At 53.5% G+C, this 26178-nt stretch overlaps 2 protein-coding genes across 3 annotated transcripts in view; one reads left to right on the top strand and one right to left on the bottom strand.

Annotated features, from left to right (window-relative positions):
• The window catches only part of LAMA5 (laminin subunit alpha 5), an 85615-nt gene extending 67385 nt beyond the window's left edge, over positions 1 to 18230 (top strand). The window contains exons 38-80 of the mRNA XM_031506565.2: positions 131 to 292; positions 433 to 534; positions 620 to 703; positions 926 to 1156; positions 1601 to 1714; positions 1992 to 2119; positions 2351 to 2431; positions 2833 to 3047; positions 3320 to 3420; positions 3869 to 4049; positions 4278 to 4421; positions 4502 to 4653; positions 4737 to 4847; positions 5695 to 5806; positions 6325 to 6495; positions 7333 to 7529; positions 7616 to 7732; positions 7809 to 7963; positions 8185 to 8326; positions 8557 to 8659; positions 8744 to 8857; positions 8970 to 9149; positions 9527 to 9669; positions 9865 to 10041; positions 10285 to 10421; positions 10500 to 10653; positions 10747 to 10880; positions 11440 to 11602; positions 12046 to 12174; positions 12355 to 12506; positions 12867 to 12999; positions 13288 to 13428; positions 13631 to 13761; positions 13843 to 14010; positions 14103 to 14235; positions 14349 to 14506; positions 14623 to 14809; positions 15074 to 15226; positions 15343 to 15502; positions 15590 to 15720; positions 15813 to 15903; positions 16601 to 16720; positions 16847 to 18230. Coding sequence (XP_031362425.2) covers positions 131 to 292; positions 433 to 534; positions 620 to 703; positions 926 to 1156; positions 1601 to 1714; positions 1992 to 2119; positions 2351 to 2431; positions 2833 to 3047; positions 3320 to 3420; positions 3869 to 4049; positions 4278 to 4421; positions 4502 to 4653; positions 4737 to 4847; positions 5695 to 5806; positions 6325 to 6495; positions 7333 to 7529; positions 7616 to 7732; positions 7809 to 7963; positions 8185 to 8326; positions 8557 to 8659; positions 8744 to 8857; positions 8970 to 9149; positions 9527 to 9669; positions 9865 to 10041; positions 10285 to 10421; positions 10500 to 10653; positions 10747 to 10880; positions 11440 to 11602; positions 12046 to 12174; positions 12355 to 12506; positions 12867 to 12999; positions 13288 to 13428; positions 13631 to 13761; positions 13843 to 14010; positions 14103 to 14235; positions 14349 to 14506; positions 14623 to 14809; positions 15074 to 15226; positions 15343 to 15502; positions 15590 to 15720; positions 15813 to 15903; positions 16601 to 16720; positions 16847 to 17001 — 6147 coding nt within the window. The 3' untranslated portion in view covers positions 17002 to 18230. The remainder of the gene's footprint in view (positions 1 to 130; positions 293 to 432; positions 535 to 619; positions 704 to 925; positions 1157 to 1600; positions 1715 to 1991; positions 2120 to 2350; positions 2432 to 2832; positions 3048 to 3319; positions 3421 to 3868; positions 4050 to 4277; positions 4422 to 4501; positions 4654 to 4736; positions 4848 to 5694; positions 5807 to 6324; positions 6496 to 7332; positions 7530 to 7615; positions 7733 to 7808; positions 7964 to 8184; positions 8327 to 8556; positions 8660 to 8743; positions 8858 to 8969; positions 9150 to 9526; positions 9670 to 9864; positions 10042 to 10284; positions 10422 to 10499; positions 10654 to 10746; positions 10881 to 11439; positions 11603 to 12045; positions 12175 to 12354; positions 12507 to 12866; positions 13000 to 13287; positions 13429 to 13630; positions 13762 to 13842; positions 14011 to 14102; positions 14236 to 14348; positions 14507 to 14622; positions 14810 to 15073; positions 15227 to 15342; positions 15503 to 15589; positions 15721 to 15812; positions 15904 to 16600; positions 16721 to 16846) is intronic.
• A 96-nt stretch (positions 18231 to 18326) lies between these two features.
• Positions 18327 to 25057, bottom strand: ADRM1 (ADRM1 26S proteasome ubiquitin receptor). Of its 2 annotated transcripts, XM_021553598.2 has the most exons (10): positions 24964 to 25057; positions 24083 to 24293; positions 23719 to 23835; positions 23516 to 23639; positions 23009 to 23095; positions 20890 to 20971; positions 20431 to 20660; positions 19957 to 20114; positions 19162 to 19264; positions 18327 to 18552 (listed from the first exon to the last, which is right to left on the bottom strand). In XM_021553598.2, the coding sequence occupies exons 2-10, from the start codon at positions 24290 to 24292 to the stop codon at positions 18446 to 18448; spliced, it is 1218 nt and encodes a 405-aa protein (XP_021409273.1). In that variant the 5' UTR covers position 24293; positions 24964 to 25057; the 3' UTR covers positions 18327 to 18445. The 2 variants fall into 2 exon arrangements, with proteins under 2 accessions (XP_021409273.1, XP_021409274.1); XM_021553599.2 differs by lacking the exon at positions 23009 to 23095.
• Between the last annotated feature and the right edge of the window lie 1121 nt (positions 25058 to 26178).

Here is a 26178-nt window from a genome sequence, read left to right as displayed (position 1 = left end):
CAGGATGCATGTGAGGTGTGAGTCTGTTGCTCCCCTTTCTGCTGCTCTGGGACCTATTCTTCTGGAGCATCAACACACAGACACTTTCTGTAACTCCGCTAGAAGACCCAGAGTTGCTCTTCCCCTCCAGTTTGTCGACATGAACGGGTGGCTCTTGCTGAGCAGCGACCGCCAAGAAGTGCCAACAGCTCTGAGCCCACGGGAGCAGCTCGTCACTGCTGACCTCAAAAACCTCCCAGATGCCTACCAGGAGCTCTACTGGGTTGCACCCAACTCCTACCTTGGGGACCAGGTAAGAGAATGGGAACCACGCTGACCTCACCAGCAGCCTGACGTGCAGGCACTGCTCACGCTCCAGTTGAACACGGCCATCTCTGTCTTGTCTCAGTGGTGTGCACTTGCAGCAACACATGGGATTTGTCTCTCCCTCAGGTTTCCTCCTATGGAGGACACCTTCGCTATGAGCTGCACTCCAACCCTCGCAGGGGTGATGTGTTCATTCCCATGGAGTCCCGGCCGGACGTGATCCTGAAGGTGCAGCCCAAGAAATGCCCTGGTGCCCCCTGCTAATGCAGGAGCAGGATGAGGTGATGACTGACACCTTCCTTGCTTTTCCCAGGGCAATCAGATGAGCATCATGTTTCTGGAAGGTGCCTACCCGTCCCCAGGGGAGGCACATCAAGGCCAGCTGCAGCTGGTGGAGGTGAGTTTGCACACACAAGTGAAGTGCTCAGATAGTGCAGGAAAGGACAAGACCTCATGCAGACAGAGAGACAGTTGCTTGGAGCTCAGCATTTTAGGTGCCCCAGGGCTCTTTCACCCATGCAAAGGGGAAAGGTTCCAGCACCAGGGATGTGGAGGCTGAGTGCATGTTCATTCAGATGCTTGTGCTTCCTGCCAGTAATGCCAGGTTTTCTCCCACCAGGGTAACTTCAGGCACACAGAGACTCACAACCCTGTGTCCAGAGAGGAGCTCATGATGGTGCTGGCAAACCTGGAGCAGCTGCAGATCCGGGCACTCTTCTCCCAGCTCTCTTCCTCCATGTCCCTGCGCCGTGTGGTGCTGGAGATGGCCACGGACACGGCCACGGGTGTCCATGCCAGCAATGTGGAGCTGTGCTTCTGCCCAGCTAACTACCAGGGAGATTCCTGCCAGGTAAGGGGGAAGTGGACATGCTGCTCCAGTCACAGGGGTCAGATAGTTATGTACCAGCTGCCTCCAAGCTGGCTCTTGAAGGCTTCAATTAAAATGACAGCTCAGCTTGTTCCAAAGGAAGGAACATTTCCCCATCACAACACCCTGCACTTGGGAGCAAGTTACATCTGTGCAAAAGCTACATCTGCCTTCTTGGAAGGGACATGATGGGGAAATCATTCAGGTGCTGCAGTACCTTGGAATGGGTCCTTCTCTCTGGCCAATTCTCTCCTGGTTAAAATGAGCAGGAAGGAGCTGCACTGAAAAAATCATCATTTTTGCTTATAATCTTTTCTCCGTCAGTACAACCCAGTGGGAATTCTGTCATGGAAACTAATTTCGTTTCTTTGCTTTTCCCAAAAATATCAGGCTGGTTTTCAGATCTGCCTTTTTCTGTCTCCTCAGGAATGTGCTCCAGGTTACTACAGGGACACCAAGGGGCTCTTCCTGGGAAAATGCATCCCCTGCCATTGCAATGGCCACTCAGATCAGTGCCTGCCAGGCTCTGGGATATGCCTTGTAAGTAAACAGTGGAGCAGTGTGATATTTTGGAGTTAGGAGGTCTGTAGCATGTGATTCAAAAGCTCTTTACATGCTAACTGGACTGACAGAACCATGCCTGAGTCAGAGCATTGGCTTCACTGTTTCAGTGGTGACCCTGCTCAGGATCAGCTTAGGGTACAAGGCAGTTTTGGGCTCTCCCAGGAAGGACTGAGGCATCCTAATAGGGAGTTTTTAGTGCATCCACCATTCCTTGTTGCCAGTGCTGAGCCCAGGGCTTGCCTTTTCCTTGCAGAACTGCCAGCACAACACAGAAGGAGACCACTGTGAGCGATGCAAGGACGGCTACATGGGCAGCCCCTCAGCCCAAGAACCCCTGCAGTGTGTTGGGTGCCCATGCCCTCTTTCAGTTGCCTCCAACAAGTAAGCACAAGTAATCCCAGGATGGGATTGCCTGTTTGGCTTCACTGTTTAACCACTGGAGCCACTCCATGCCCCACCAGGGCAGGTGTCCCAAAGCCAGCCTTGTCCTTGTCCCCAAACCATGATCATGGCCTCTTGCCTGAGGCCCCAGCAGCTCACAACGAGTGACCAGCTCCCCTAGCACCACATCAGGAGTAACTGCTCCTCCCTGTGTCCCCATTCTCATTTCAGTTTTGCTGTTGGCTGCATCCACAAGGGTAACAACATGCAGTGCCTCTGCAAGCCAGGCTACGCTGGACCAAACTGTGAGCGGTAAGGGGGTGGCACCCGTGTTTGGGGGGCCTCAGACACTAACCCTGTGCAGACACTGCTGTGGCAGAGAAGTTTTCTCCTTAAGGACTGCAGCAGAAACAGCTGGCTCTGCCCCTGCGTGCTTTGTTCTGGCAGCATTTCCTTCAGCCTGCAAATGCCCGACTGCTGAAATTCTGTTTCTGTGGGCGTATGACTTAGGTGTGCTTTGCCTTGACTTGCAGCCTGGGATAAAGGCACCTTTCTGAGGTATCACGAGGCAAAACACAGAGTGCTTTGAGATGCCTGAGGGCTGCAGCAGTTACAAGTGTTGATGCTCACACTCTTCCCGTTGTGCAACTCCAGTGCAGGGTGCAGGCTCGAGCCGCAGGATCCTCACTCTGCTGTAACTTGCGTTGCTCCAGGTGTGCCCCGGGATACTACGGCAACCCGTTGGTGATCGGCAGCTCGTGCCAGCCCTGTGACTGCAGCGGGAACACGGACCCCAACATGCTGTTCAGCAGCTGTGACTCCCTGACGGGCGCCTGCTCGGGCTGCATGCAGCACACGGCCGGCACGCGCTGCCAGCTCTGCGCGCCCGGCTACTACGGGGACGCCGTGGTGGCCAAGAACTGCACACGTGAGTGGGGCAGGCAGCCGGCCCAGCACCAAGGGGAGGGCGCCCACCATTCCCAGCACTGCTCATCTCCCTCTGAGGAGCAGCAGCCCAAATGCAGTGTGCAAAAGGGGTCATGAGCATAAGTCGTTGTGAGAAGCAAATCTGAGAGGAGAGAGGCTCTGCCTTAACTTTGATAGATAAGGGGGAAATAGCAGTTTTGCTGTTAGCAGTAAGTGTTGTGAGTGGCCGACGGGCTCTTCAGTGTAATACTGGATGTATTTTTTCCCTGGCAGAGTGCAACTGTTCGCCTTGTGGGACTGAATCCTGCCATCCACAAACCGGCCAGTGCTTCTGCAAGACTGGAGTGACAGGCCAGCGCTGTGACCGCTGCGAGGTGAGGGTCACCTGGGGCCTGGGATGGTGCCTGTCCTTGTCATGGGGATGAGGGGCAGCCCTGGTGTGTCATCCCCCAGGCCTGTGAGCCAAGCAGGGATGGCTGCCAGCTGGTAAAGGCTGAATTTGCATGAGCTGCAGTACGTGGCAAAAGCCAATTAAAGATCTGGCAGCAAGCAGTGCAGGCAGCATTCCAGTAAAGTGGCATCATTTGTGAAACTGCAGTAAACCCCATTTTCCTGAGTGCATCCAGCTTGGGCAACGGCAAGATCATAGGACAGCGTTGGGGTGTGTCTGTGTTCCCACTGCAGCTCCACATCTCCACTGTGTTGCTTTGAATTTTGTGGTGCTCAAAACACACCTAGAAAGGAAAGCTGGGGTCCCCCATCGCTGATCCAGAAGAGGGGCACACTTGCTGACCAGGGCATCCATCTCCTGCTTTTCCCTAGGAGGGATACTACGGCTTTGAGGGATGCTCGGGCTGCCGGAGGTGTGACTGCGACGTCGGTGCCGTGGGGAGCAGCTGCCATGTGCAGAGCGGCCAGTGCAGCTGCCTGCCCGGCGTCAGCGGCTCCCGCTGCCACCAGTGTGCCCCGGGCTACTGGGGCTTCGGCCAGGGCGGCTGCACAAGTGAGTGTGGGCTCCCAGCCAGGGGCACTGCGACAGGGCTGTGCTGCTGGTCCAGCTGTTGAAGGCAGAGAACAGCTGGCAGCTGTCTGAGGGCCGGTGCACATCGCTGCATTGCACAGGGAACCCCCCAGCAGTGTGTGGATGGGCACAGCTGGAATAAAACCTCTCCTTCCCCTCTCTCCAGAGTGGTAAAGGCACAAAATGATTCTCTGCTTCTCGTCCCTGCAGAGTGTGAGTGCAGAGGGGGCTCCTGTGACCCTCGCAGTGGGGAGTGCACGTGCCCCAACGGGCTCACGGGGAAGCAGTGTGACGTCTGCCTGCGCGAGCACGAGATCCTGGTGGCAAACGGCCCCGACGGCATCAAGTGTGAAGGTCTGTGTGCCGCTGCCCCGGGGGAAGAGGGGAGGGAAGCCCAGGAGAGGGCCTGAGCTGACTGCTGTGTTCCCCTGCAGTGTGTGATAGCTGTGTCCTGCTCCTGCTGGAGGACCTGCAGAGCATCGAGACGTCCTTCCCATCCATCCGTGGCCAGCTGGTCAGCCTCAACGCCAGCTCCATCGCCTGGGCTCGCCTCCACGGCCTCAACGGCACCATATTGGCCATTGCTGTACGTGCAAGGCTTCACATCACCTTCTGTCCGTGTTTCCTGGCCTGTTGGCCTGATTTAGCCTCCTTTTCTTTTTTCCCTAGAACCAGCTCCGTGAGTACCACAGAGCCATGAGCAGAGTCAGGCAGAGGGCTGATGAGCTGGAGGATGAGAACATGGATCTCACACAGGACCTGAACGCACTGCAGCACAAAGTAAGTATTTCTCCATCTTTCTTTGCCAGAGCACAAGTCTCCCTTTAACCAAAATGAGGGCTTTGAAGGCTCTGAGGAGCCTAGTTCAGGCAGGTTGGGTCTCCTGGCTTGAGCAGAACTAAGTTGCACTGTTAGGTGCTCAAGCTGGGTTACCTGCTTTTCGTCCTTGGAGAGCTGTTAAACATCTCATGATACTGATAGTTTTTCTTGATTTAGTGCTTGCTTTTGAGGTGGCTCCAACTTCAAGCAGTAAAAATTAATTAAATCAAATAACATTTATAGAAGGGACATACAAGTAACGAACGTAAAACATCTGCATCCATCATGGATGGAATCTATATCCAGTCTAAAACCTAGCAGCTGCATCTTCAGAGAATGTATAAACTGAGCAAGATTTGATTTCATTTGATTTGATTTATAAGCTGTTTCTAATCTGAGGGACAGGGAAAAATCTCTACTTGATGACATACCTCCCCAGACAGCTGCAAAGACAAACTGCCCTGTGTGTACCAAACAGGCAGACTGCAGCCCCCTGTCTCTTCATCAGGACCAGGTGTGCCTGGCTCCAGGCTTTGGGGCTTTCCCTGTGTTAAGAGCACAGAGCAGTGCTGAACTCTGTGGTGTTGAGATTGTTCCAGCATCCAGAGCCTGTTGCATTGGAGCTGTATTTAATGCTTGTGCTTCTCTGACCATCCTTCAGTACATTGTGGGACAGCAGCATGGGACAGGGCTCATTGAAGGATCTCACATTCACAGGTCTTGTGTGCCATTTGGGAGCAAAAATCCCACTGGCAAATCACATAAAATATTATCTCATACTTGAACTAAGCCAGTGTTTTTGTGGCAGATGACCATGACTCACAGAGAAGCGATTCGCGTTGAGCAGCACACGAGGGACATGTACCAGAGGGGGGAACAGCTCCTGCTGCACATCCAAAGCATCCAGAGGGGCATTGCAGGTATGGCAAGAAGGGTCTTCACTTGGGGTTTTTTCCCTGTGATATGCCATGCTCTTGGTTTCAACCACTGCCAAGTACTCTAGTGCTTAGAGAAAGCCATGGAGAGAACAAGGGAAAATAGAAAGGAAGATCCCTGCAGGATCCAGCTTTTACTCTGACCAGGCTTACTGTGAGTTTCAGCTGCTTGGCTAAACGTAAGTGTGGGGGAAAAATGCATTCAACTTCCACAAGTGTTACTAAAATGCATAAAACAGCAGCAATCTGCACTGCAGCTTCAGGAGAGAGAGAGCAAAGGACAGTGGCTGGATCTTGGACAAGAAGTAGAGGCACAAAAAGATGCTCGGGATGTGACGTGTTATTGGAAGTGGCCAAGGAGGCTGAAACATGGGGCAGTGCCTCTGGGTGATCTCAAGCAGTTTGTTGGCTGAGTGTGTCAGTGGTTTGTGAGGAGAAGAACCTCAGGGAACTGGGGAGGGCCTGGTTTGGTCAGTGTGACAGGGCTGTGGGTTTGTCTGCAGACCTGGTGCGGCAGATGGCCAGGCTCGGCGCGGCGAACGCCAGCACCACCTCCGGCGAGGAGTTCCGGCAGAAGCTGACTGAGGTGGAGAGGATGCTGAGGGAGATGAAGGAGAGGAGCCTGGGAGCTCAGGAGGAGCTGGCAAGGCGTGAGCACGAGGAGGCTCAGAAGTGTGAGTCCAGCCACAGGGCTGCCCGGGTCCTGCTGGGTCTGGCTTGGAGCCCACACAGACACTGCACATCGTGGTCATGTTTAGAGAGTGCTGTTAATAACCAGGCACCCCCAGCAATTTTTATAGGAGTTTCAGAGTCCCCTGTGACACTCCAATGGGATAATTTGTGGTTCCTTTTCCCTTAAGGCAAATTTCAGAGCAGAACTGAGCGCGTAGTTCTGTTTGATGGACAAAAATGACAACACTTAGAACCGGGAATCACCATTATTGTCATGAATTCACATCACACGTGGATAGGAATAAGTCACATCATGTTTCTCCTATTTGCTGTCCTCATAGAGTAGCAATCAGCAGCCAGCTCCCACAGTAGCTCTGCTATCCTGAGGGCATGCTTGCAGGAGTGAGAGCAGTGAGCCCAGCCAGGGACACTGGCACTGCAGGAGGAGAGCACTTCTGATTAACAGGCTTGGCAAAACATAACTCAGTAGCTGAACGCTGAAAATCTAAACTGGCTCTTTTTGGAAATAAGTAATTTTTCACAGTGGAAGTAATCAAGGCATCAGGTGGGGTTTCTCCATTATCTGGAGCTTTTCAGGCATGGCTGTGTTGTCTTTGAAAGAGATCCCATCTCTCACCAGCACTGAGGGTTTGGAGACAGTCATGGACAAGATCCTGTGCTAGCTAGGCTGAAAAGGAGGGAGGGAGGAGTGGAAGATGGTCACTTCTGGCCTTGATATCTGCCAAGACCAGGGGCAGGCTTTAAGGCAGCCAGGCACAGAAAGAGTCTGTTTACACAGGAAGAGGAATTAGCAGCAGTTCTCATCCCTCCCTCCCCAGTGCTGCACCGGGTGAAGAACGAGCTGCACGCCCGCTGGCAGTCCAACCAGGACCTGCTGAGCAGCATCCAGGAGCAGCTGGCCCAGCACAGCTCCCAGCTCATGGATCTGCGAGATGCCCTCAACGAGGCTGTGAACAAAACCAGGCAGACAGAGGAGTTGAACAGCCTGAACCAAAACAACCTGGAGGAGAGTCAGGTAGACCTCCAGCACAGTCCTGGCTGTGGAGTGAGGGAGGGCTGTCCCAGCCCTGCTGGTCCTTAACCCTGGGTCTTTGTGTCCAGCAAAAGAGCCAGGAACTCCAAAAGCAGCACGCGCTGGTGCAGGAGACCCTGCAGATGGCCAAGGACGCCCTTGCCCAGGTCTCTGACTTCCTGCAGATGATGGAGCGTGCAAAGGAGGTGAGTGGCAGAGGCACTCTGGCATGGGCAGAGAGGGAGGTGTGGCAGCCCTCAGCAGTGGCAGGTGTCCTTGCAGGAGTACGAGAAGCTGGCGGCGCTGCTGGATGGGGCCAAGCTGCCCCTGACCGAGCGGGTCAAGAAGTTCTCCCCAGCCAGCAGCAAGATCCCCATCGTGGAGCAGGCAGAGGAGCATGCCCGGCTCCTGGACGAGCTCGCAAGGAACCTGTCCGGGTGAGGCACCTGTCCTGACCCTCACTAGTCAGGCTGTCTCCTGCCAGAGCTGGGGATGGGAAATTGCAGCCCCACCATGGCAGGAGAACAGCGGGGTATCACCTCCGAAGTTTTATTCTGGAGCACACATTGTGCTGAGGAGCACAAAGGGGTTTGTCTGTGAGGGCATGGGCAAGAGCCCGAGTGTTCTCCATAAACTTGATGGCTTCATCTTCCAACAGCATTATTCAGGACACAAACCAGGATGGCTTCATCCAGAGGGCAGTCAATGCCTCCAATGCCTATGCCAGCATCATTGAAGCTGTGAGGAAAGCAGAGCAAGCAGCCCACAATGCTGACAAGGCAGCCAGCGAGGCCCTGATGGTATGTGCTGTGGGAAGCCATGTAAGGTGGGCAAAAAACAAACTCCCTTCCCTATGACACGAGGGCACTGTGCTCTGTGCCTGAGAGCAGAGTCTGCCACAGCTGGGGCCACACTCAGTGTTTGGGTCTCCCTGTCACAGCCCACTGCAGTTGTCTGAACAAGCATTTTTATGTGCAGTCAGAGCCAGAGACTTGGATTCCTCTTCAGAGTCCCATGGTTTTTTTTACAGAATGTCATATCAGAAAACCTTGGGGCCACCTCCAGAACACTGAAGAGGAACAGCAGCAGCCTGGAGGAGGCTGCGAGGGGACAGCAGAACAAACTCAATGGCGGTGAGAGAGGCTCCTTGAAGGACCTGATGTCCCTTGGGCTGGACTGAGCTCCAGCAAGCAGCATGTGCATTTCTTTAATTGCAGCTATTAAAGGCACTCTGCAGACAGCAAAGGACAAGCTGGCTGACCTCCGTGTGAGGAAGGAGCAGCTCCTGACCCAGCTCCAGTCTGTGCAGGACATGCTGGGCAGGGAGCAAGGTTTGTTCTGGGGCAGCTGGACTGGTTCTCTCTGCTCCCTTCTTCTTGCACTGTGATCCAAGATGCTTCCTCCCTGCTCCTGGACACTTCAGAGACATTTCTTTATTTGCAGAGGACACAAAGGACACAATCCAGAATGCCAAAGCAGCTGCTGCTGAGGCAAACGAAACAGCTGCAAGAGTGGAGGATGCCCTGAGCACCATGAAAAAGAACCTGGATGAGTGGAAAAACCAGTATGGAGGTCTCCGAAATGAAGACTTGAACCAGGCAGTCCAGGATGCCAGGAAATCTGGTGAGTGCTGAGCCTGGTGTGCAGCCAGGGTGAGTCTGATATGAGCCACTGCATGCACAGATGCCCCTGGAGTATTTTTGAAAGCTGTGCTTTGCAGCTCCAGATCAAGAGCAGAGGGAGGTAGCCAATACTGGATGCTTTAAGTCCTTGTGCTTGTTTTTTCCTCTTCTGCAATGTCTGTATCACCTGTAGCTTTACTGTAGGAGGTTGCATGCACTGGAGCATTCTCAGACCCCCTCAAGGCTGATGGGTTTAGGGGGATCTCTCTGTGCCTGCTCACAGGTACCACTGCTTTGACTTGCATGTCTCAAACTGCCTGAACTTTGCATTTCCCTTCCTTGCTAACCTCCAAAACTCCTGACTCTCTTCAACCCCAGTGTCCAGCCTGGAAAGCACCATTCCCCTGCTGCTGGAGAAGCTGAGCAGCCTGGAGAACAGGAGGAACAAAAACGCCACCGTGTCAGAGAACATCGTGAGGATCCGGCAGCTCATCACCCAGGCGAGGAATGCTGCCAGCAAGGTGAGCTCAGGGGAGGGTGAGGCTGGGCTGGGGGCCTGGGGTAGAGGAGGGCTTACCTGAGGGTAGCATGCAAAGGGGAGGGTGTTTGGGGCCACCACGCCAGGGTCCCTTTCTTGTGGGGTTTGGTAGAACTGGCAGTGATCAGACAGGTGGCAGCGGGTTCAGTGCCACAGGGCTGGATTTCTCTCCCTACAGGTGAAAGTGCCCATGAAATTCAATGGCAGCTCAGGGGTGCAGGTCCGGATGCCCAGCAATCTGCAGGATTTAGCAGCCTACACATCGCTCAAATTCTACATCCAAAACCCTGAGCCCAGGAGCCAGCAGGATGAGGCAGAGGAGGGGCGGTTCGTGTTGTACCTGGGCAGCCAGGAGGTGAGATGGGGACGGAGGGTGGATGGAGCTCTTGTTGCATCAATGATGTCCATGCCTGGACATGAGCCCCCTGCCTGGTCCCTGAATATCTTTGTCGGAGACACAAAACCCCTGGATGCAGCCATCAGCCTGGGTGAGGAGTGGAATAGGGAGCTGTTTGTCCAGTGCAGCCCTGGGAGCTTCAGGGAGAGCTCCTGCCTGTCCCAAATGCCAACATGTGGCCCTGTCTCTCCCTGAGTTCAGGCCACCGGAGACTACCTGGGCATTGTGCTGAAGGACCGCAGAGTGCATTGGATCTACAAACTGGGAGAGGAGGAACCAGCCTCCCTGAGTGTCGACGAGGATATTGGAGAGCAGTTTGTCACCATCAGCATCAACAGGTAGGGCCTTTGCTCAGGGAGGGCAGGGTTTGCTCCTTCGGGGGTCTCCCTGGTCTTGACCATCCCTCCCTGCTGCAGGATCCTGCAGTACGGGCACATGTCGGTGATCGTGGAGAGGCAGAGGGTGCTGGAGATCAAGGGAGACAGTGTGGCCAAGGGAGAGCAGGGGCTGCTCAACCTGGACCCACGCAACGTGGTCTTCTACGTGGGGGGGTACCCCTCCAGCTTCACGGTGAGGCGGGCAGCGGGCTTTGCGAGGCATCAGCGCTGCCTTTGGAAGTTCTCACAGGAGGGGGAACCTGTTTAATGTTGGTTTAATTCCCAGCCTCCTCCTGCTTTGCGCTACCCCAACTACCGCGGGTGCCTGGAGCTGGACACGCTGAACGAGGAGGTGGTGAGCCTCTACAACTTCCAGCACACCTTCGAGCTGGACACCGCTGCCGAGAAACCCTGCGCCAGGTGGGCACGGCGCCCGGGAGCAGCCTGCTCCGAGGCACTTGGCCCGAGCTTGCTCTGCTTGCTCCGTGCCATTGATAATAAAAGGGTTTTAAAATCATGGGGATTTAGGGTTAAAAGGAAAGATAAGCTTAGTAGGCCCTGGAAAAATAAACACCCTAAGCACGTGGAGAACTCGTACTTGCTAGAACTGCACTGTGTAGCTAGTACATGATAATTGATATAATTGTTGGATGTGATGATTGTTTAGTAATTAAATATAATTACTGTTTAATCATAAGAATAATCATGAGAAACTCTGGTCAGTGACCTAAGAAAGATCACGAGAAACTCATGTCAATGTATACAATAGAACAATATAAGTTTAATAATTAATATATGTGTTATGTAGCGATAGAATATAAAATATGTTCAGCTCAAAAGCCACATCAGAGTCAGATTTGGGTCTGTACCCCTGATTCCCAAAGCTCTTAATAAAAGCACCTGCATATAATCATATCCTGTGATTATATGTGTTCCGGGATGCTAACACCATGGGATTGATGCTCCCTGTGTGTCTCAGGTCCAAGTCCACGGGAGACCCCTGGCTGACTGACGGCTCCTACTTCGATGGCACGGGCTACGCGGAGATCAAGTTTGAGAGCCAGTTCGGCACGACCAAGCGCTTCGAGCAGGAGATCCGCGTGGTCTCCTACAACGGCATCATCTTCTTCCTGGAGAACCAGGCAGGTGCTTGCTCCCCTGGGGAGCCTTCATCCCTCAGTGGGCAATCCCAGGCCTGCTTGCAGGCATTCCCAGATCAGGACACTTGGGAGAGGAGGGCTTTGGAGATCTCAGGGCTGCTTGGAGCAGGATTTCAGCACTGTTGTTGAAAGCCATGAGAGGACTGGACCCAAACTTCACAGCAGTCACTTGCTAGTGCTGGAGGGGCTCCCCAGAGCTTGGGAGACCCTCCAAGCTGGGGCAGACAGTGCTGCAAGGAGCATTTCCAGCTTGCAATGTTGTCCCTGTGCCCCAGCACAGGGCTGCTGTTTGAAAACAAATCCCAAATAACTGTGACCAGGGCACTGGAAGTGGGACCTACTCCCACTGGTGCTAAAGGGCAGATGGGCTCAGTTCCACAGCTGCATCCTGGACACCTGATGAGTGTCCATCCTGCCTTCCCCAGGGTCAATTCCTGTGTCTGGCCATCCGGGATGGGAAGCTGGCTCTTTACTATGATTTCAGCTCTGGCCTGGAGATGGCAAAACCGAGCAACTCCTCCTCCCTCACCATCAGCAGCACCACAAACAAAGCGGTAAGAGGTAACGGGGCTCTCTTGGAGGGAGGGCTCCTCATCCAGGGTGGGGAGGCACATGGACCCTTGTTTTTGAGGGGAGGGAAGAGCTGCAGGAAGTTCTTTGACTTGAGCCATTAACATGACACTTTGTCCTGCCCTCTGTAATGACTGATGGAGATTTCTCTGTTTTGTCTCCAGATCCAAATTTTCCTCCTCAAAATGAATAACAAGAAGCGCATCCTGGTGCGGGTGGAGCGCCTCACCATCTTTGTGGTGGAGCAGGAGAACTCCCTGGAGAATGCTGTCTCCTACTACCTGGGGGGTGTGCCCCCAGCTGTGCTGCCCCCCAGGTGGGTCCAGCAGTGGGGTGGGACAATCAGCATGTTCCCCTCGAGGCCGTGGTGGTGGCCCTGGCCACATCAGCCACATCCAGGGCTGTTGGAACTCTGCTGAAACTGGGGGGGAAGTTTTCCTCTCCCTGTCCATCATCCTGAGCTGTTAAGGATGGTAACTTTTCCATCTCTGGTGAGGGATGTCACCAAATCCTCCTTTGCTTTGCTGCATGCTTTGGAGCAGCCTTGACACTGGAGATAATTGTGATGGTCACAGGTTGTTTCCCAGGCACTTGGCCTGGAAGAGCTGCCACATCCTGCCCAGGGCTGTGTCCTGCCTGGGGCTGTCCTTGTTAACACTGTCTGCTTCTCCTGCAGTTTGAAATCTCTCTTCCCCACGGGTGGGCCCATCCGGGGCTGCATGAAGGGCTTGAAGGCTCTTGGCAAATACGTCGACCTGAAACGCATGAGCACCGTGGGCGTCAGCTACGGGTGCACCTCCGACCTCCTGGTGAGTACAAAGCCCTGGCAGCCTGGCCTGCCTGCTGGGGGAAGGGTCTGTCAGGGAAAGGGAGCACAGGACCCCCAGGACAAGCCCCATCTCCCCTCATTCACACAGGAACAAGCATAAGCCTCCCACGTCCTCAGTGCAGAGGGGTCATGGTGAGGTGCTTGATCCACATGGTTGGCCATAGCAACAGCCACAGCCAGCAAGGAGCCAGAGCTCCTCACTCATATCCCAGCGTCCCAGCAAGGCCAGGGCCAGGCTCCCACCTTGCCTCTGTGCTGTCTCTCACAGGTTGCCCGCTCAGTCAGTGTCCATGGTCACGGCTACCTGACCCTGGCTCTGACAGATGTGCCGGGGCTGCGGGACTTCTACAGCGGCTTCAGCTTCCAGACAAGCCAGCCTGAGGGGCTGCTCTACCACCACTCCACCCAGGTGGGCACCTGCAGGCCCCTGGATATCCCAGCAGTGGAGCTGCTGGGGAGGGTGCTGCTTCCCCTTGGGAAAGAGGGGATTTTGCTGCGGCCAGGATGTGGATCTGCAGTGAGATCTGCACCCCGAGCTCCTGGAGGGCAGTGGGGAAGTGGGCTCTTCCTTGGGGTTCAGCTGCTAAGCTGCTGGGTGATGCTTTCTGCAGGAGGGGACGTGCCAGGTGTCCATCCAGAGGGGCCAGCTGGCCTTGAACCTGCTGGGGAGCGAAGTCACCACTGACGGTGCCTACGCAGATGGCAGGGCCCACTACGTGGCCTTCTACAGCGATGCCCGTGGGTACGTGCCCTGCTGTGGGTGCTGCTGAGGGACGGGGGTGCCCACAGCCACAGCTCCTGCTGAGCCCCTGCTGCCCGCCAGGGTCCGGCTGTACGTGGATGACGAGCTGCAGGACACCAGGACGGGCCCCAGGCCCAGCCGGCGGCAGCGGCGCCAGGACGGGCGTCGGCTCTTCCAGCTCGGGGGGTCACCGGATCCAGGAGCCCTCAGCAACCTCACCGGCTGCATCGGGAACGTCTTCGTCAAGCGGTGAGCAGCTCCGTGCCCCTTCCACACAGCAGGGCTCAGCCCCTTCCCACCTCCCAGCTGGTGTGACAAGGACCTTTTCTCCCTGTGAGCAGGGTGTCAGAGCCACAGATGGTGGTGGACCTGCAGCAGAATGTGGAGAGCATCAATGTCACCATGAGCTGTCCCGTGGGCGAGCAGTCGCAGCAGCTCAGAGTCACTCCGAAGAAGGACAGGCGGAAACCCAAGGTACCGGCTGCTGCCAGCACTCCCCACATCCTCCTCCTCATCCTCATCCAGTGCCACTGCTCAGCTCTGCTGGCACGGCAGGGATGCTCCCCTCACTGGTGCCCATTGCGTAGGTGCCAGGCAAGCCTGCGCCGAAGGGCCGCCGCCACGACCGGGACGGGCTGTGCCAGCTGCACCCCCAGCCCCGCGCAGCCAGGGGCACCTTCCGCTTCGGGGGCGCCCCGGGCAGCCGCTGGGAGTTTGAGGAGATCCCAGCCTCCTTCGGGTGGAGGTGAGTCTCGCCCCGTGCCCACCCCACACACGCCTGGCCCTGGGATGTGCCTGGAAGCACATGTGGCGTGCAGTTGCAGGAGAGCCGGGTGTTCCCATCACTCCCTGTCCCTGCAGGTCCCATTTCTCCCTGGAGGTGAAGCTGAACTCCTCCAGCGGGCTGCTGTTCTACGTGGCGGGCAAGCGGGGCTCCTCCATGGCTCTCTTTGTCTCCAACGGGCGCTTTGTTTTCCTGGTGGATGTTGGCAGGCACCGGCTGCGCATCCGCAGCAAGGACAAGTACCGTGACCGGCGCTGGCACACGGTGAGCGGGCCACGGGGCTCAGCAGCACCTCCCTGAACCACATCAGAGCCCCTGCAGGGGCTGGCTCAGTGCAGTCCTGCTCTGGGTGTTGCTTCTTGATTGCACGTGGGACGCTGCAGTTCCAGGGGAGCGAAGGGGACAGCAAAATCACAGCCAGGGGTGGCTGGACCTCTGAGCTGAGGCCTCCCTTCCCTGGGCACAGCCCTGGGGCTCCTCCTAACGCAGGAGTCACCCAGTCTTGGCACTGACATTTGCTCCTTGCAGGTCTTCTTCAGCAGAGACCAGAGCCGGGCTCAGCTGGTCATCGACGGGCTGCGAGCCCAGGGTGCTGCAGTGGCCAGCACAGGACTCTTCGTGGCCCAGACCCCCTTGTACGTGGGGGGGCTTCCAGCTGGAAAAGCCAAGGCTCACATACCGGTAAGGGCTTGGCGGCCCCATGGCATCACCCTCTCTCAGCCTGTTCCCAGTCCCGTGGCATCACCTTGTGCCTCCCAACTTTTGCCCCCTCTGTGCTCAGTGGCCTCTCTCCGCAGGCTGCATCGGCCTCCAGCTTTGATGGCTGCCTGAGGAACCTGCAGCTGGACGGGAGGCCCCTGGGGCCCCCCTCACGCACTTTTGGGGTGACGCCGTGCTACGAGGGCACGCTGGAGAGCGGCGTCTTCTTCACTGAGGATGGTGGCTCCATCGCCTTAGGTACCCCACTGTGGCCTGGGACCAGGAGGGTCACATTCCATGGGAATCCCCTTGGTCCTCTCCTCACCAATGGCATTTCTCTTCCAGCTGATACAGTGATGACTGAGCAGGACTTGGAGGTGACACTGGAGGTCCGTCCCCGCAGTGCCTCTGGCCTCATCTTCCACATCGGCACGAGGAGAAGCCACCATCTCCTGCTCTACATGGAGGAGACCAAGGTACTGGGAGGGTGGCTTCCCCACAGGTTTTCAGAGGGAGTGGATGTCTGCTGCCTGTCCCCCTCAGCTCTGATGGGTTTGTCTCACCCCAGGTCACAGTGAGAGCAGGCGCTGGGGCTGATGAGTTCTCAGCGTCGGTGACGTGCCCAGCTCTCTGCGACGGGCAGTGGCACACCATTGCAGGTGAGGTGACAGCTCCTCTGGTTCTTTGCCTCTGCTCAGCCCACATCTCCTAGGGGGCTCAGGACAAGCCCAAGCTCAGCAATTTAAACCCCTTCCCCCTGCTGTATGCACTTAATTTGGGAGTTTGTAGCTGCCATGAGGTCAGTTTCCTAATGAACAAGAATTCTTACCTGATCTTAGCACTGTCAGCTCTGGTAGTCAGGCGAGGCAGGTTTTTTTTCCACTTCATGGAACTGCTGGCAAGGCCAAGGATGTGCCACAGGACTTGATCCATCCTGGACTGTGTCCAGCTTGAAGTGAAAGCCCAATTTGCTTTGCTGTCGAGTATGTCCAAAGGGCTCCAAGCCCATATCTGGGAGCAGGGATTGCAGGATTCATAGCTGTACAGGAAACTCAGCCTTTAATGTAGCTGCCATTGAACAAATACTGTTTTGCATCAAACCCTTTTTGGGGTGGGGGCACAGCTGCAGGCCCATCTCAGCAGAGCTCTATTTTAAACCTTCATTTTGATCAGCTAGTACTGGGTGAGGCTTTGGGGGAGATTGTCCAGACTTTGGGCATATCCCAAGAGCTAGGCCAGGCCCTTTGACCTTCACAATAATTTTGCACTTGCTTCAGCAGTGGTCTAGGCTAGAGAGCAGAGGTGGGTTTGCTCCATGGGTAAGGAGGAAGCACTGACTGTTGTTTTCTTTTGAAGTTACCAAATGGAAAAACATAATCCAGGTGGATGTGGATGCAGAAGGCAACCACACAGTGGGACCCAGCCAGCCTCCTGCACCCAGCACAAGGGCAACCTTCTCCCTGGGAGGGCTGCCAGGTGAGTTGGGAAAGATGTGCTCCAGAATGAGATACCCCAAGGACAAGGCAGATACTATTCCTGGTGTGAGGGAAGAGGTTAAGGCTTTGCCAGCCTAATGCCTGCTTTTCCTTGTTTCTTCTGCAGAGACAGACAAGGCCAGCACAGGGCTGCTGTTACCTCCCCTCCCTCACTACGTGGGCTGTGTCAGGAGCCTGCAGATTAACCAGAGGCACGTGGACCTGCCTCGAGCAGGGACTGCCCGGGGCTCTGTGGGCCTGAAGGGCTGCCCCGTGCTCTAAGTGCCACACCACGGGCAGCCCGAGGGACAGAACGCTGCTGTGGCCCCGGCATCACCACTCCAGCACTGAAGTGCTCAGACACATTCTCTCCAGTGACTGCAGGCACAGGTCTGGGCCAAACCAGAGGGGCCACAAATCCCAGGGGAAGGAGGGCAGGGGAGGACGGATGGGGGAGAAGGGGACGCTTTGGGGATGGTTTCACAAATAGAACCAAAAAGCTGGAGCGGGATGTGGCGACAGGCGAGTCCTTCCTGCGTGGTCAAGGATCTGCAACAGGGCTCGTGCTGCACGTGGCTCGTGGTGGGAGCGTGGGCTGGAGCACAGAGCAGCCCTGCAGCTCGTCCTGAATCCTGTTCCCTTCACCCCACACGTACAAGGCACATAGATTTAGTTCACTGAACACTTCAGGCTGTTAATAAATGTCACAGACTGTCTGCTGATAAAGACTGCAGGCAGTTTATGTTCTATAATAAATGCAATTAGGACAAACTGGATTAATTCCGTCGGTTCTGGGGTTTTATAAGCAAGGGCACATTTAACCACCCCCAAGGGCAGTCTCAGCTCACCTGCTACTGCTACGCAAAGAGCTCTGCAAGGGGGAACTTGGACAAAATTCTGTTCGCAGAATTAGCATCTTCTTATCAGAGTAATTTATAAGAATCTAAAAAAGGAACAGATTAGGCTGGAAGAACAGCCAAGGAAAAGCAGAAATGCACAACCACCACTGGCTCTGCACTTGCATTCAGCACTGGTAGTACACTGACAAAAGTCCTGTTGTGTGAAGCAAGAAATCATTGCTTGAAAGGGAAGAAATAGAAAGGTTACCTCCACATCTGGCCAGGTGTGTGGGGTGGCACCTGGCCCTTGCCCACCCTGGCTCCTGCTCAGCCTCCCTCAGCCCTGGAGTAGTGCAGTCTCCACTTGAAGCAGCTTTTTTCTCCCAAGACACCCAGTTCACTCGTGCACTTACACGTCATATATATATTTGTGTGTGTATATATATATATCTCTGGCCACTTGGGGACAAAATCTTGCTTCTGAAATGGACTTGTAACTTATATCATTATATTGTGGGTTTTTTTTATGAGGGGTAAATATTGTAAAATGGGTTTTTAACATGTCCATCTTAAATGTAATTATGACCTGTTTTTAAAGTTGTAGTATTAAAGATGGTCTTTGTAAATCACTGGTACATACTATGGAGTCAAATAAAGTTTTATGTTACTCTCTTTCACTTTACCTGGGGAGAGTAAGCATCAGGCTGATGACCTGGAAGAGGGATAATCAGCACTGTATGGATACTGTATAGATTAGAAGGGACAGTATGGCAGATAAAGAAAATTCCTTTATTTGTAGATTTATATAAGCATAATATGAAGTTAGTAATCCTACTGCAGTTGCTTAAGTTAGTATCTAGGAATATCTGTAAGGAAGAGCAAATAACTTAATCTAAACTCATATCTTCCTCTTCATCTTTCTTGTCCTTAGAGTCTCCTTCCTTTTGGTCTGACTTGACACTGTTCTGCATGGCTTTGGCAAAGGCTTCTACATCTAGAAGTTAAACACACGAGTTATTGGATTTCCTGGGTGGAGCTCATTGTCCACACAAGGTTAAGGCTTCAATACTTAGAAAGCAAACAGCTACTTTAGTATGAATTAGCAGGGAGGAAAATTTTGAACAATAGTAACACACATCCAGATCTCCCTTACACAGCATTTTGTGCACTTTAATTGTGTGTGGGCAGCCTAAGACCAGAATTCTTATATTAATGGGAGGGATGCTAAAAGCTCATTAGGGAAAAGGGATTGCCTCACTGCCAGAGCTGGCCCTGTCTTCTCTGATTTCAGACTAATCATTAAAGGCTCCCACAAAAAGGCATCTCTGAATAAGATGACTGACACCTCCAGAGTCTTTTGCATCTCTAGCAAGAAAACAAAGACAACACATCTCTGCACATAACACCTCACTCTGTCTGCTGGAACACCTGTCCCACCCACCTTTTCCTTGTAAACATCGGTGCAAGAGTCACCTTGCAGACTCACAGCTCTCGGAGAGGGAGAGTTAGAGAGAAGCTGATCCTTACACCCCACATTCAGTGGTTGTGTGCAGTGCCAACACCCCCAACAACCCCCTTTTCTCCTGCTCCCACCAGCACTCACCGCCTTTATTTGCTGCATCTACTGCCTCTGCAGGTAGCCCAAACTGGCTCATGAGTGGGCCCAGCTGTCCTGAAGCTAAGGCAGCACTGAACATGCTCAAAGCCTGTGGATTGGAGTCAACAGCATCAAAATAAAGTTTGCATCAGATTCCTGACGGAGTAACCCCAGGAGAAGAGCAGTCCTGTAAGAGCAGGGCTTGGGAACAGATAATGCAATAAAATAATCAGCAATTACATCCCCTTCACTTCCTTTTACATGGAAGTTGCTACAGCTTAATCTAAACCAGTCATTTAAGCTCCTGAAATTTTGCAAATGGACAAATTTTAATCAATTGGTGTAAATTACTAGTTCAGATTGGTCTGTAAGACACCAACTTTTATCACACACAGTGTCCTGCAATTAAGGACTGGTGTTTCAAGGGATGTAGTAACCATGAGCATCTCCTCCCTTCAGTCACTTGAAATTACCTTTAAGGAGCCTGAAATTACCTTTAAGGAGCCATTTGGTAAAAAGGAATAATGAATTTGCCACTATTCCTGTCATTTGCCAGAGCACATTTACAGTGAAGAAAAAGGTAAAGCCCAACTCCAAAAGAAAAAGTAAAAACCATTCCCATCTGCCCTTGAGTGACTGGAGGAAGAACTAATGCTCCATTAAACCATGTCCCTCCTCTCCACTTCTACTGAGCAACTTCCCACTCTGAACAGTGCCAGGAACCTGGAAAAGCAGGGCAAGGTGAATCAGGAGGAAGGGAAGTGGGGAAGAAGTGCACTTTCCCCCAGAGCCAGCAACTACCTGCTGGAACTGAGGAGACGTCAGGGTGTTCTGGATCTCTTCTGCAGTCTGTGGCAGGGATTCCCCTGAGGGAAGGTAAGGCATCAATCGCTCCTGAACTTCAGCGTTGGCCAGGATGGGAGCCATGATCTCGGGAGTCAGAACAGCTGCCAGGTCCACTAGGAGAAAACAAAACGTTGGCCATTAGACTACACCCAAAACCCTGTGTTTTTGTCATGTAAATCAAATGATCTAGTCAGGGTCTGAGTATTAAAATTATTATCACACTGCCACCATCTTTTCTTCCTCTTAGTTTTGGAGTGAGAATTTTGACTCCTGAAGCAGTCAAAAACAAAACTGAAATTAAAAAAGCCACCAAAAACAGGAACAAAAAAATTAAAAGAGACCTTTCAAACCAATGTGGAACAGGACAGGACAGTAAACAGCTCCAAAGGACTCCTGGATCCAGCAGCTGCCTGGTCAGAGCACTGTTACCTTGCTGTCCTCCTGCTCCAGATGGCACATTCATAGTAGCTAAAATGTTCTGAAGGTCACTCAATTGAATGGGCTGGGTTGGGCTTGTGGCTGAGCTGGTTCCATTACCCGAGCTGGGAACGGGGCTGGGACTGGTCACCGAGGCAGCCGCAGGAACGGACGGGGCCGGCGTTACACGGGTGGAAGAAGTCGTGGAAGATGGAGTCACTGCAGCCGACTGGCTGCGAGAGCTGGGCAAGATAATTAGGGTAATTAACTCCCTGCAAAAACCTCTTGTATTCTGAAAAGCTTCTTTTCAAACCCTTACAGTATGAAAAACTCCTACCTCATTTTAGAGAGGTAAGAAGCAGCCTTGATTCCCACCATATTCCCCATTCAGTAAGCCATGATTCCTCCCACAGCAGTGGCAAGTTCCCATTGCAGTAGCCCTGCAGGCCCAGGGCAGACAAGGCCTCCTACCTTGATGATGAACTGCTGGTTGGAGGTCCCCCACTCCCAAGCAGACTGGCCAGCCCAGGTCCCGTCAGTGCACCCAGCCCACCTTCCATGAACATAAAAGAACAATGGGTTTAGACATTTATTTCTTCAGGTTTTCTGCACCTCTCTTTTCTGGAGAGGCTGCTCTTCTACCTGAAAGGTTTTATTTGCTAAAACAGAGGAGGGGGTGAAAAAGCCCAACCCACCCTTCCATCTCCTTCTGCAAATTAACAGAGTCTTCTTTTCTGATCTTGCATCCCCATTAGAGCTGAACATCTCAGAAATGACTCAATAGGTATACACAAGGATGAAGTTACTCCGGTTTGTGCCATACGTACACCATTGTAACACAGCCCTCTCCTCTGCTACACCAAAAATCCAACTTTTCTATGAACTTTAAAACCAAGGCCCTCAGCAGAAGATCCCAGAGGCGTCTTTGAGTCACCACCACTCCTCTCTCCTCACAGACCAGGGGTTTGCAGCTTCAAACCTAACATACAGATACGGCAACAGCATCAGCCAAGCTCCTCAATGCTTCACAGGCAAAGGAAAGACAGCTCCACACACCAAGTGCTCTCAGGGGAGCAGCCAGCAGGAACCCAACACCCTTATGCCAGTAAACCAGGATCAGCCTCTTCCATCACACTTCCCAACTACCAAGGACTTATGGCAGGGTCAAGAACCTCAGCTGGGAAAAGGCCTGGCTGCTGGCCCTCCTGGAGTTGTTAGGGACTCAGCTGCTCCCCTACAACTCCTTTGAGCCACATCAGCCAACACTCCCTTTCCCATCAGCAGCTCCTTGCACCACACCTGCATTTCTCACCCACCTTTAGGAGCACCTGGGAACAGAGGACAGAACAACAGCACTCAGTGAGCAAACCCGTGGCCAACTGCAGCTATGGACCCTGCAGGTCAGTGAGCCCCTGCCAGTCCCTCCTTGTACAGGAACAATCCCATGGAACCAACACTTCCTGTCACTTATCCCAGAGCCTCCCCAACAGTGAAGCTCACCACACACTGCTCTGCTCCATTTCATGGTAAAAGTGACCCAGAAACAAGAGAGCTCCTTTGGAGCTCTGCAGAGCCCCAAGAGATGCAAACCAGCTGTGATGAAGGTGACACTCCCAGGGGAAAAGATCCCCAGGGATTCCCACAACTGCTGTTTGCAGCAGCAAGCAGATGGTTCTCTTTCTGTTACATGTCAATCTGCTCACGGCTGGATGTAAAGGCAAGGAAAGAAGAATTGCTGAGGAAAAGTGTTAAAAAAAGGAGGAAAGTCTCAGGATTATGTGAAGCTTCGAGAGAAAGATCTTTTCCAAACACATCCTAAAAGGATTTTTCAAACACTAACATGAGATTTGCATCTGAACATCCCACCAATAAGAGACTTGCATCTGAAGCTAAAAAGACACCAGCCAGATCCACAAAAAATTACTTCTGAGCTTAAGCACAGAACCTTTGTCTGCTGTGTTCCTTTGCCTATTTTCAGTTGAGGGTCTGACCTGTCAGAAAATGCTCCTGGAGCATGGATAGCATTGAGAACAGAGCACAGCAGGGACTCCACCTCAGCCCCTTCAGAAAACACTGATTCCAGCTCTCCCCAGGAGAGAAAGCCCTGCCCTGAGCCTTGCCCCTCTGACTGGGGAGTGCTGTGGGGTGGGACCACTCCGACCTTCCTCTTGAACTCTTTCTGTTTTGCACACAAATATTCACTGAATCAAAGACAATATAAGCAATTCCATAGCTTGGAAAACAGCACATTCACCAGGAGCAAATCACTGGTTTTCAGTCCCTGCTCCAGTGAATATTTAGGATAAAGAAGTGAAGTAGAAAAAAACAAGGAGAAAAAAAAAAAAGCAGAAGATTCAGTGCAGCAAGGATCAGAACCACAGTTCCTTGCAGATCAAGCCCTGAGATGAGTGTTGTGTAGAATCTGGTACCATTTTTCTGTCCCTGAGCTCATCTCTGAGGCAGGGCCTTGCCTCCTCACATGAAAGAAGTGCTATTGAGGTCAATAGCACTGCTTGAAAACATTGTCAGGTAAGATTTAACCTGGCAGGAGAAAATACCATTTTGGCATAAAGATATTAAAGCATTTTACCAAGTCCTCCTAAGCCCGTTGGTCCGATCAGCTGCATGAGCTGGTTATGGCTCATGTTTCCAAGAAGGCTTTGCAAGCCACCCTCACCTAAAAACAAAAACATTCTGAAACACAACATATTCACATGGTTTTTTTCACAGCACTCCGGCTCAAACAGCAGGAGATTAATTGGCATCACATTCTGTATGGAAAAACAGTTTCAAGTGTTTACTGATTCATGGCCTTCATAAAAGATAAATGTAACTTGGTTTCATAAAGAGGTAAGACTCCAGAGAATCTACTGGAAACAAAGAGATTTCTCCTGGCAGTCTTAACTTTCAACCTACACCTATTTAACAGCACAGTTTATTCTGCTAAAAGCACATTTATGCTTCTGGTATTAATGCTATCCCCAACTCACCCTCCACAGCCATCAGGGATTTCTTCCTAGGGAACTCTAGGGGCTTAGTCTAAACATAAACTTTAAAAAAAAGCCTCTGCCATGAAGGAGCAGAGAATGGACTGTACCTCCTAGTGCTGAGAGCTCGTGGCCTCCACTGGCATTCCCACCCAATGCCCCTGGCATGGGGGGGTTGTTGAGATACTCGTTCACCTTACGGCAGTGCTCCTCATCCTTGTCTGTCTTCGGCTCCTGCAAGAGAATTGCTCTTGGTATGAGTGATACTGGGGGCATTTTGAGCCAAGACCTTTGTCACTGGCTTCCCACAAACCTGCATCCAGAAGAAGAGTCGTTTTGATCCCGCCTTGAACTTCAATACATACACACGGCCTGTGGTGCACTGCGGGACTCGCTTGAACTCACAGTCATCGGGAAAAATAATCAAATCCTGGAAAGTGTGTCAGGAGAAAAAAACGTTTGAGAAAATACATTGATGTTCCTTTTCACCTCCCAAATCCCTCTGCCCTCCTCCACAAACTTTCTTCCATCTGCTCCTCAGAGCAGAGAGTATGTGGAAGTGCAGGTCTGTCAGTGGCATTCTCACCCTAATTTGTCCCGGAGGAGCTCTTTCCACAGTGCCAGCAGATCAGAACATGACATAACACCTCAGCACTGAAACACCAGCTCATACTCACATCCTCCACATTGCCCGAAGTCCTGTCCTTCCAGCAGAAGTGAATGAGGGAATCATCGGTTTGCTGGATGTATACGAGGCCTTTTCTCTTGTCTGGAGTTACAGTGCTGCCTTTCAGGGACATCTTCCCTGCCCGAAATTCCACCAGGTATTTGCTCGAGGAGCCTCGAGAGCCTGGCACCAGGCTTGGAAATAATGCACCCGAAGACATCCTGGAAAGAGAGAGAGCAGCAGGTGTGATGAGAAACCTTCCCATATCCTCTCTTCCCAGTATCAAACTTCAGCCTTTACCAGGTGGCTTCACAAAAGCAATCTGTCCCGCAGCCTGCAGAATTCCAGGGTGAGTCAACCGAGCTAAAGCAGAATCCTGGATGAGGACAGGAGGCTCTACCGCCCTCCACTAATAAAGGACAGCCTGTGTGCTGAGGCACTCGAAAATGAAGCCACCGTCCCCCAGAACTTCCCTCTTCAGCTGGAGCCGTGGTTCAAAGCAGGAAGCGCTGCTGTATGTCCAGACTGCGGCTGCAGCACCCCGCAGACCCCACTGACCCTCAGGCGGACCCCCGGCCCCGCTCCGCGCTGACCGCCCCGGGGCCTGCGGCGATGCCGGGCCCGGCTGCGCGGCTGTGCCGGGGCCGCGCTGCGCTCCCGGCCCGGCCGGGCCCGGCCCCGCCGCTGGGCGAGCAGACGGAGCCGAGCCGGGACCGGGGAAGGGCGGGGGGGTCGCGGCCCGGCCCGGGCACCCCCCACCCGCCCAGAGGCCGCGATCGTTTGCCGGGCCCCCCGAGGCCGCCGTGCCGCCTTTCCCCCGGCGGGAGCCCCCCAGCCCGGCCTCCTCCGGCCGCGCTGTGCCGGGGGAGCCGCGGCGGCCCCGAGCGGTACCTGCAGCCTTCAGCCTCCTCCTCCTCCTCCTCCTCCTCCGCCGCCGCCGCCTCAGCTCTTCCTGCCCCGCGCGCCGGAACCGGGGCGCGCGCCGCCGCGGCTCCGCGCCATTGGCCGGCGCGGCTGTCAATCAAAGGGGGCGGGGCCGGGCGCCCCTGCTGTGTCACGGAACATGGCGGCGCTGCCCCTCACCCCCCCCAGCCCCTCATGAGCCCCGCGCCCCCGTCCCAGCACAGCCTGCCTGCAACTTCTTCATTCCCGTCATGGCCACTGGATGCTTACAAAAAATAAATCATTCAAAAGTCCCGGGTTGCCTCGCAGTGTTTCAGTATTGCTTCCCTGACCCAAATCGCAGGTGTTTGCAAAGAGCCCACACAGGTGTGTGCCCAGCAGCTGCGCTGGGTGAAAAGTCCTTGGTTTGCTTTTTAAAAGGGGTTTTTGGCAAAAAAATTACTGTTAAATTGTTTTAAATTACTAAACGAGAATAAATAGTTCACGTTAGGTCTCTTCCAGGATAGATGGTTCCTGTCCTTGTTAATCCCGCTGCCAAGAATTCTATAAATGCTGGATGCGTGAAAAGCTGCTCCCCATTTACAGCAGGACATCACCTCCAAGATACAAACGCTGTAAAGCAACTACCAAGTTAACTCTCACACCGATAATATTTTTTACCAGAAATCTGCTCTCTCCCCAGCTCCAGCTCCCAGCTGGCCTCCATCCGCAGCCCAAGGTGAGCTCAGTGCTGGGAGCACTCCTGAGGCTCTTCCCGCTGCCAATTCCCAGGTTTGGATCCAGCAGCACCGGCACTGCACAGCCCTCGCTGTCCTGCACCCCATCAGCCCACGGGCTGCAGGGCAACAGTGCTGAGGAACAGAGTCCACCACGGCTGGACACCTCTAATTTAAATAATCTTTGTCCAGTGACCATCACAATGAAATCCCGAGGCTCTTCCCGCTGCCAATTCCCAGGTTTGGATCCAGCAGCACCAGCACCGCAGAGCCCTTGCTGTCCTGCACCCCATCAGCCCACAGGCTGCAGGGCAATGGTGCTGAGGAACAGAGTCCACCACGGCTGGACACCTCTAATTTAAATAATCTTTGTCCAGCGATCATCACAATGAAATCGAGGTACAGCCCCAGAGCTGGCTGAGCAAAGCCAGAGTCCTCCTGGCCCCAGAACCAGCTGCTCTGTACGGGTCTCACAAAAATCTCTGTC

This window comes from Lonchura striata, chromosome 17 (assembly GCF_046129695.1).
Source record: "Lonchura striata isolate bLonStr1 chromosome 17, bLonStr1.mat, whole genome shotgun sequence".
In the NCBI taxonomy this organism is placed as follows: Eukaryota; Metazoa; Chordata; class Aves; order Passeriformes; family Estrildidae; genus Lonchura; species Lonchura striata.
This window is presented reverse-complemented; position numbering and strand designations above follow the sequence as displayed.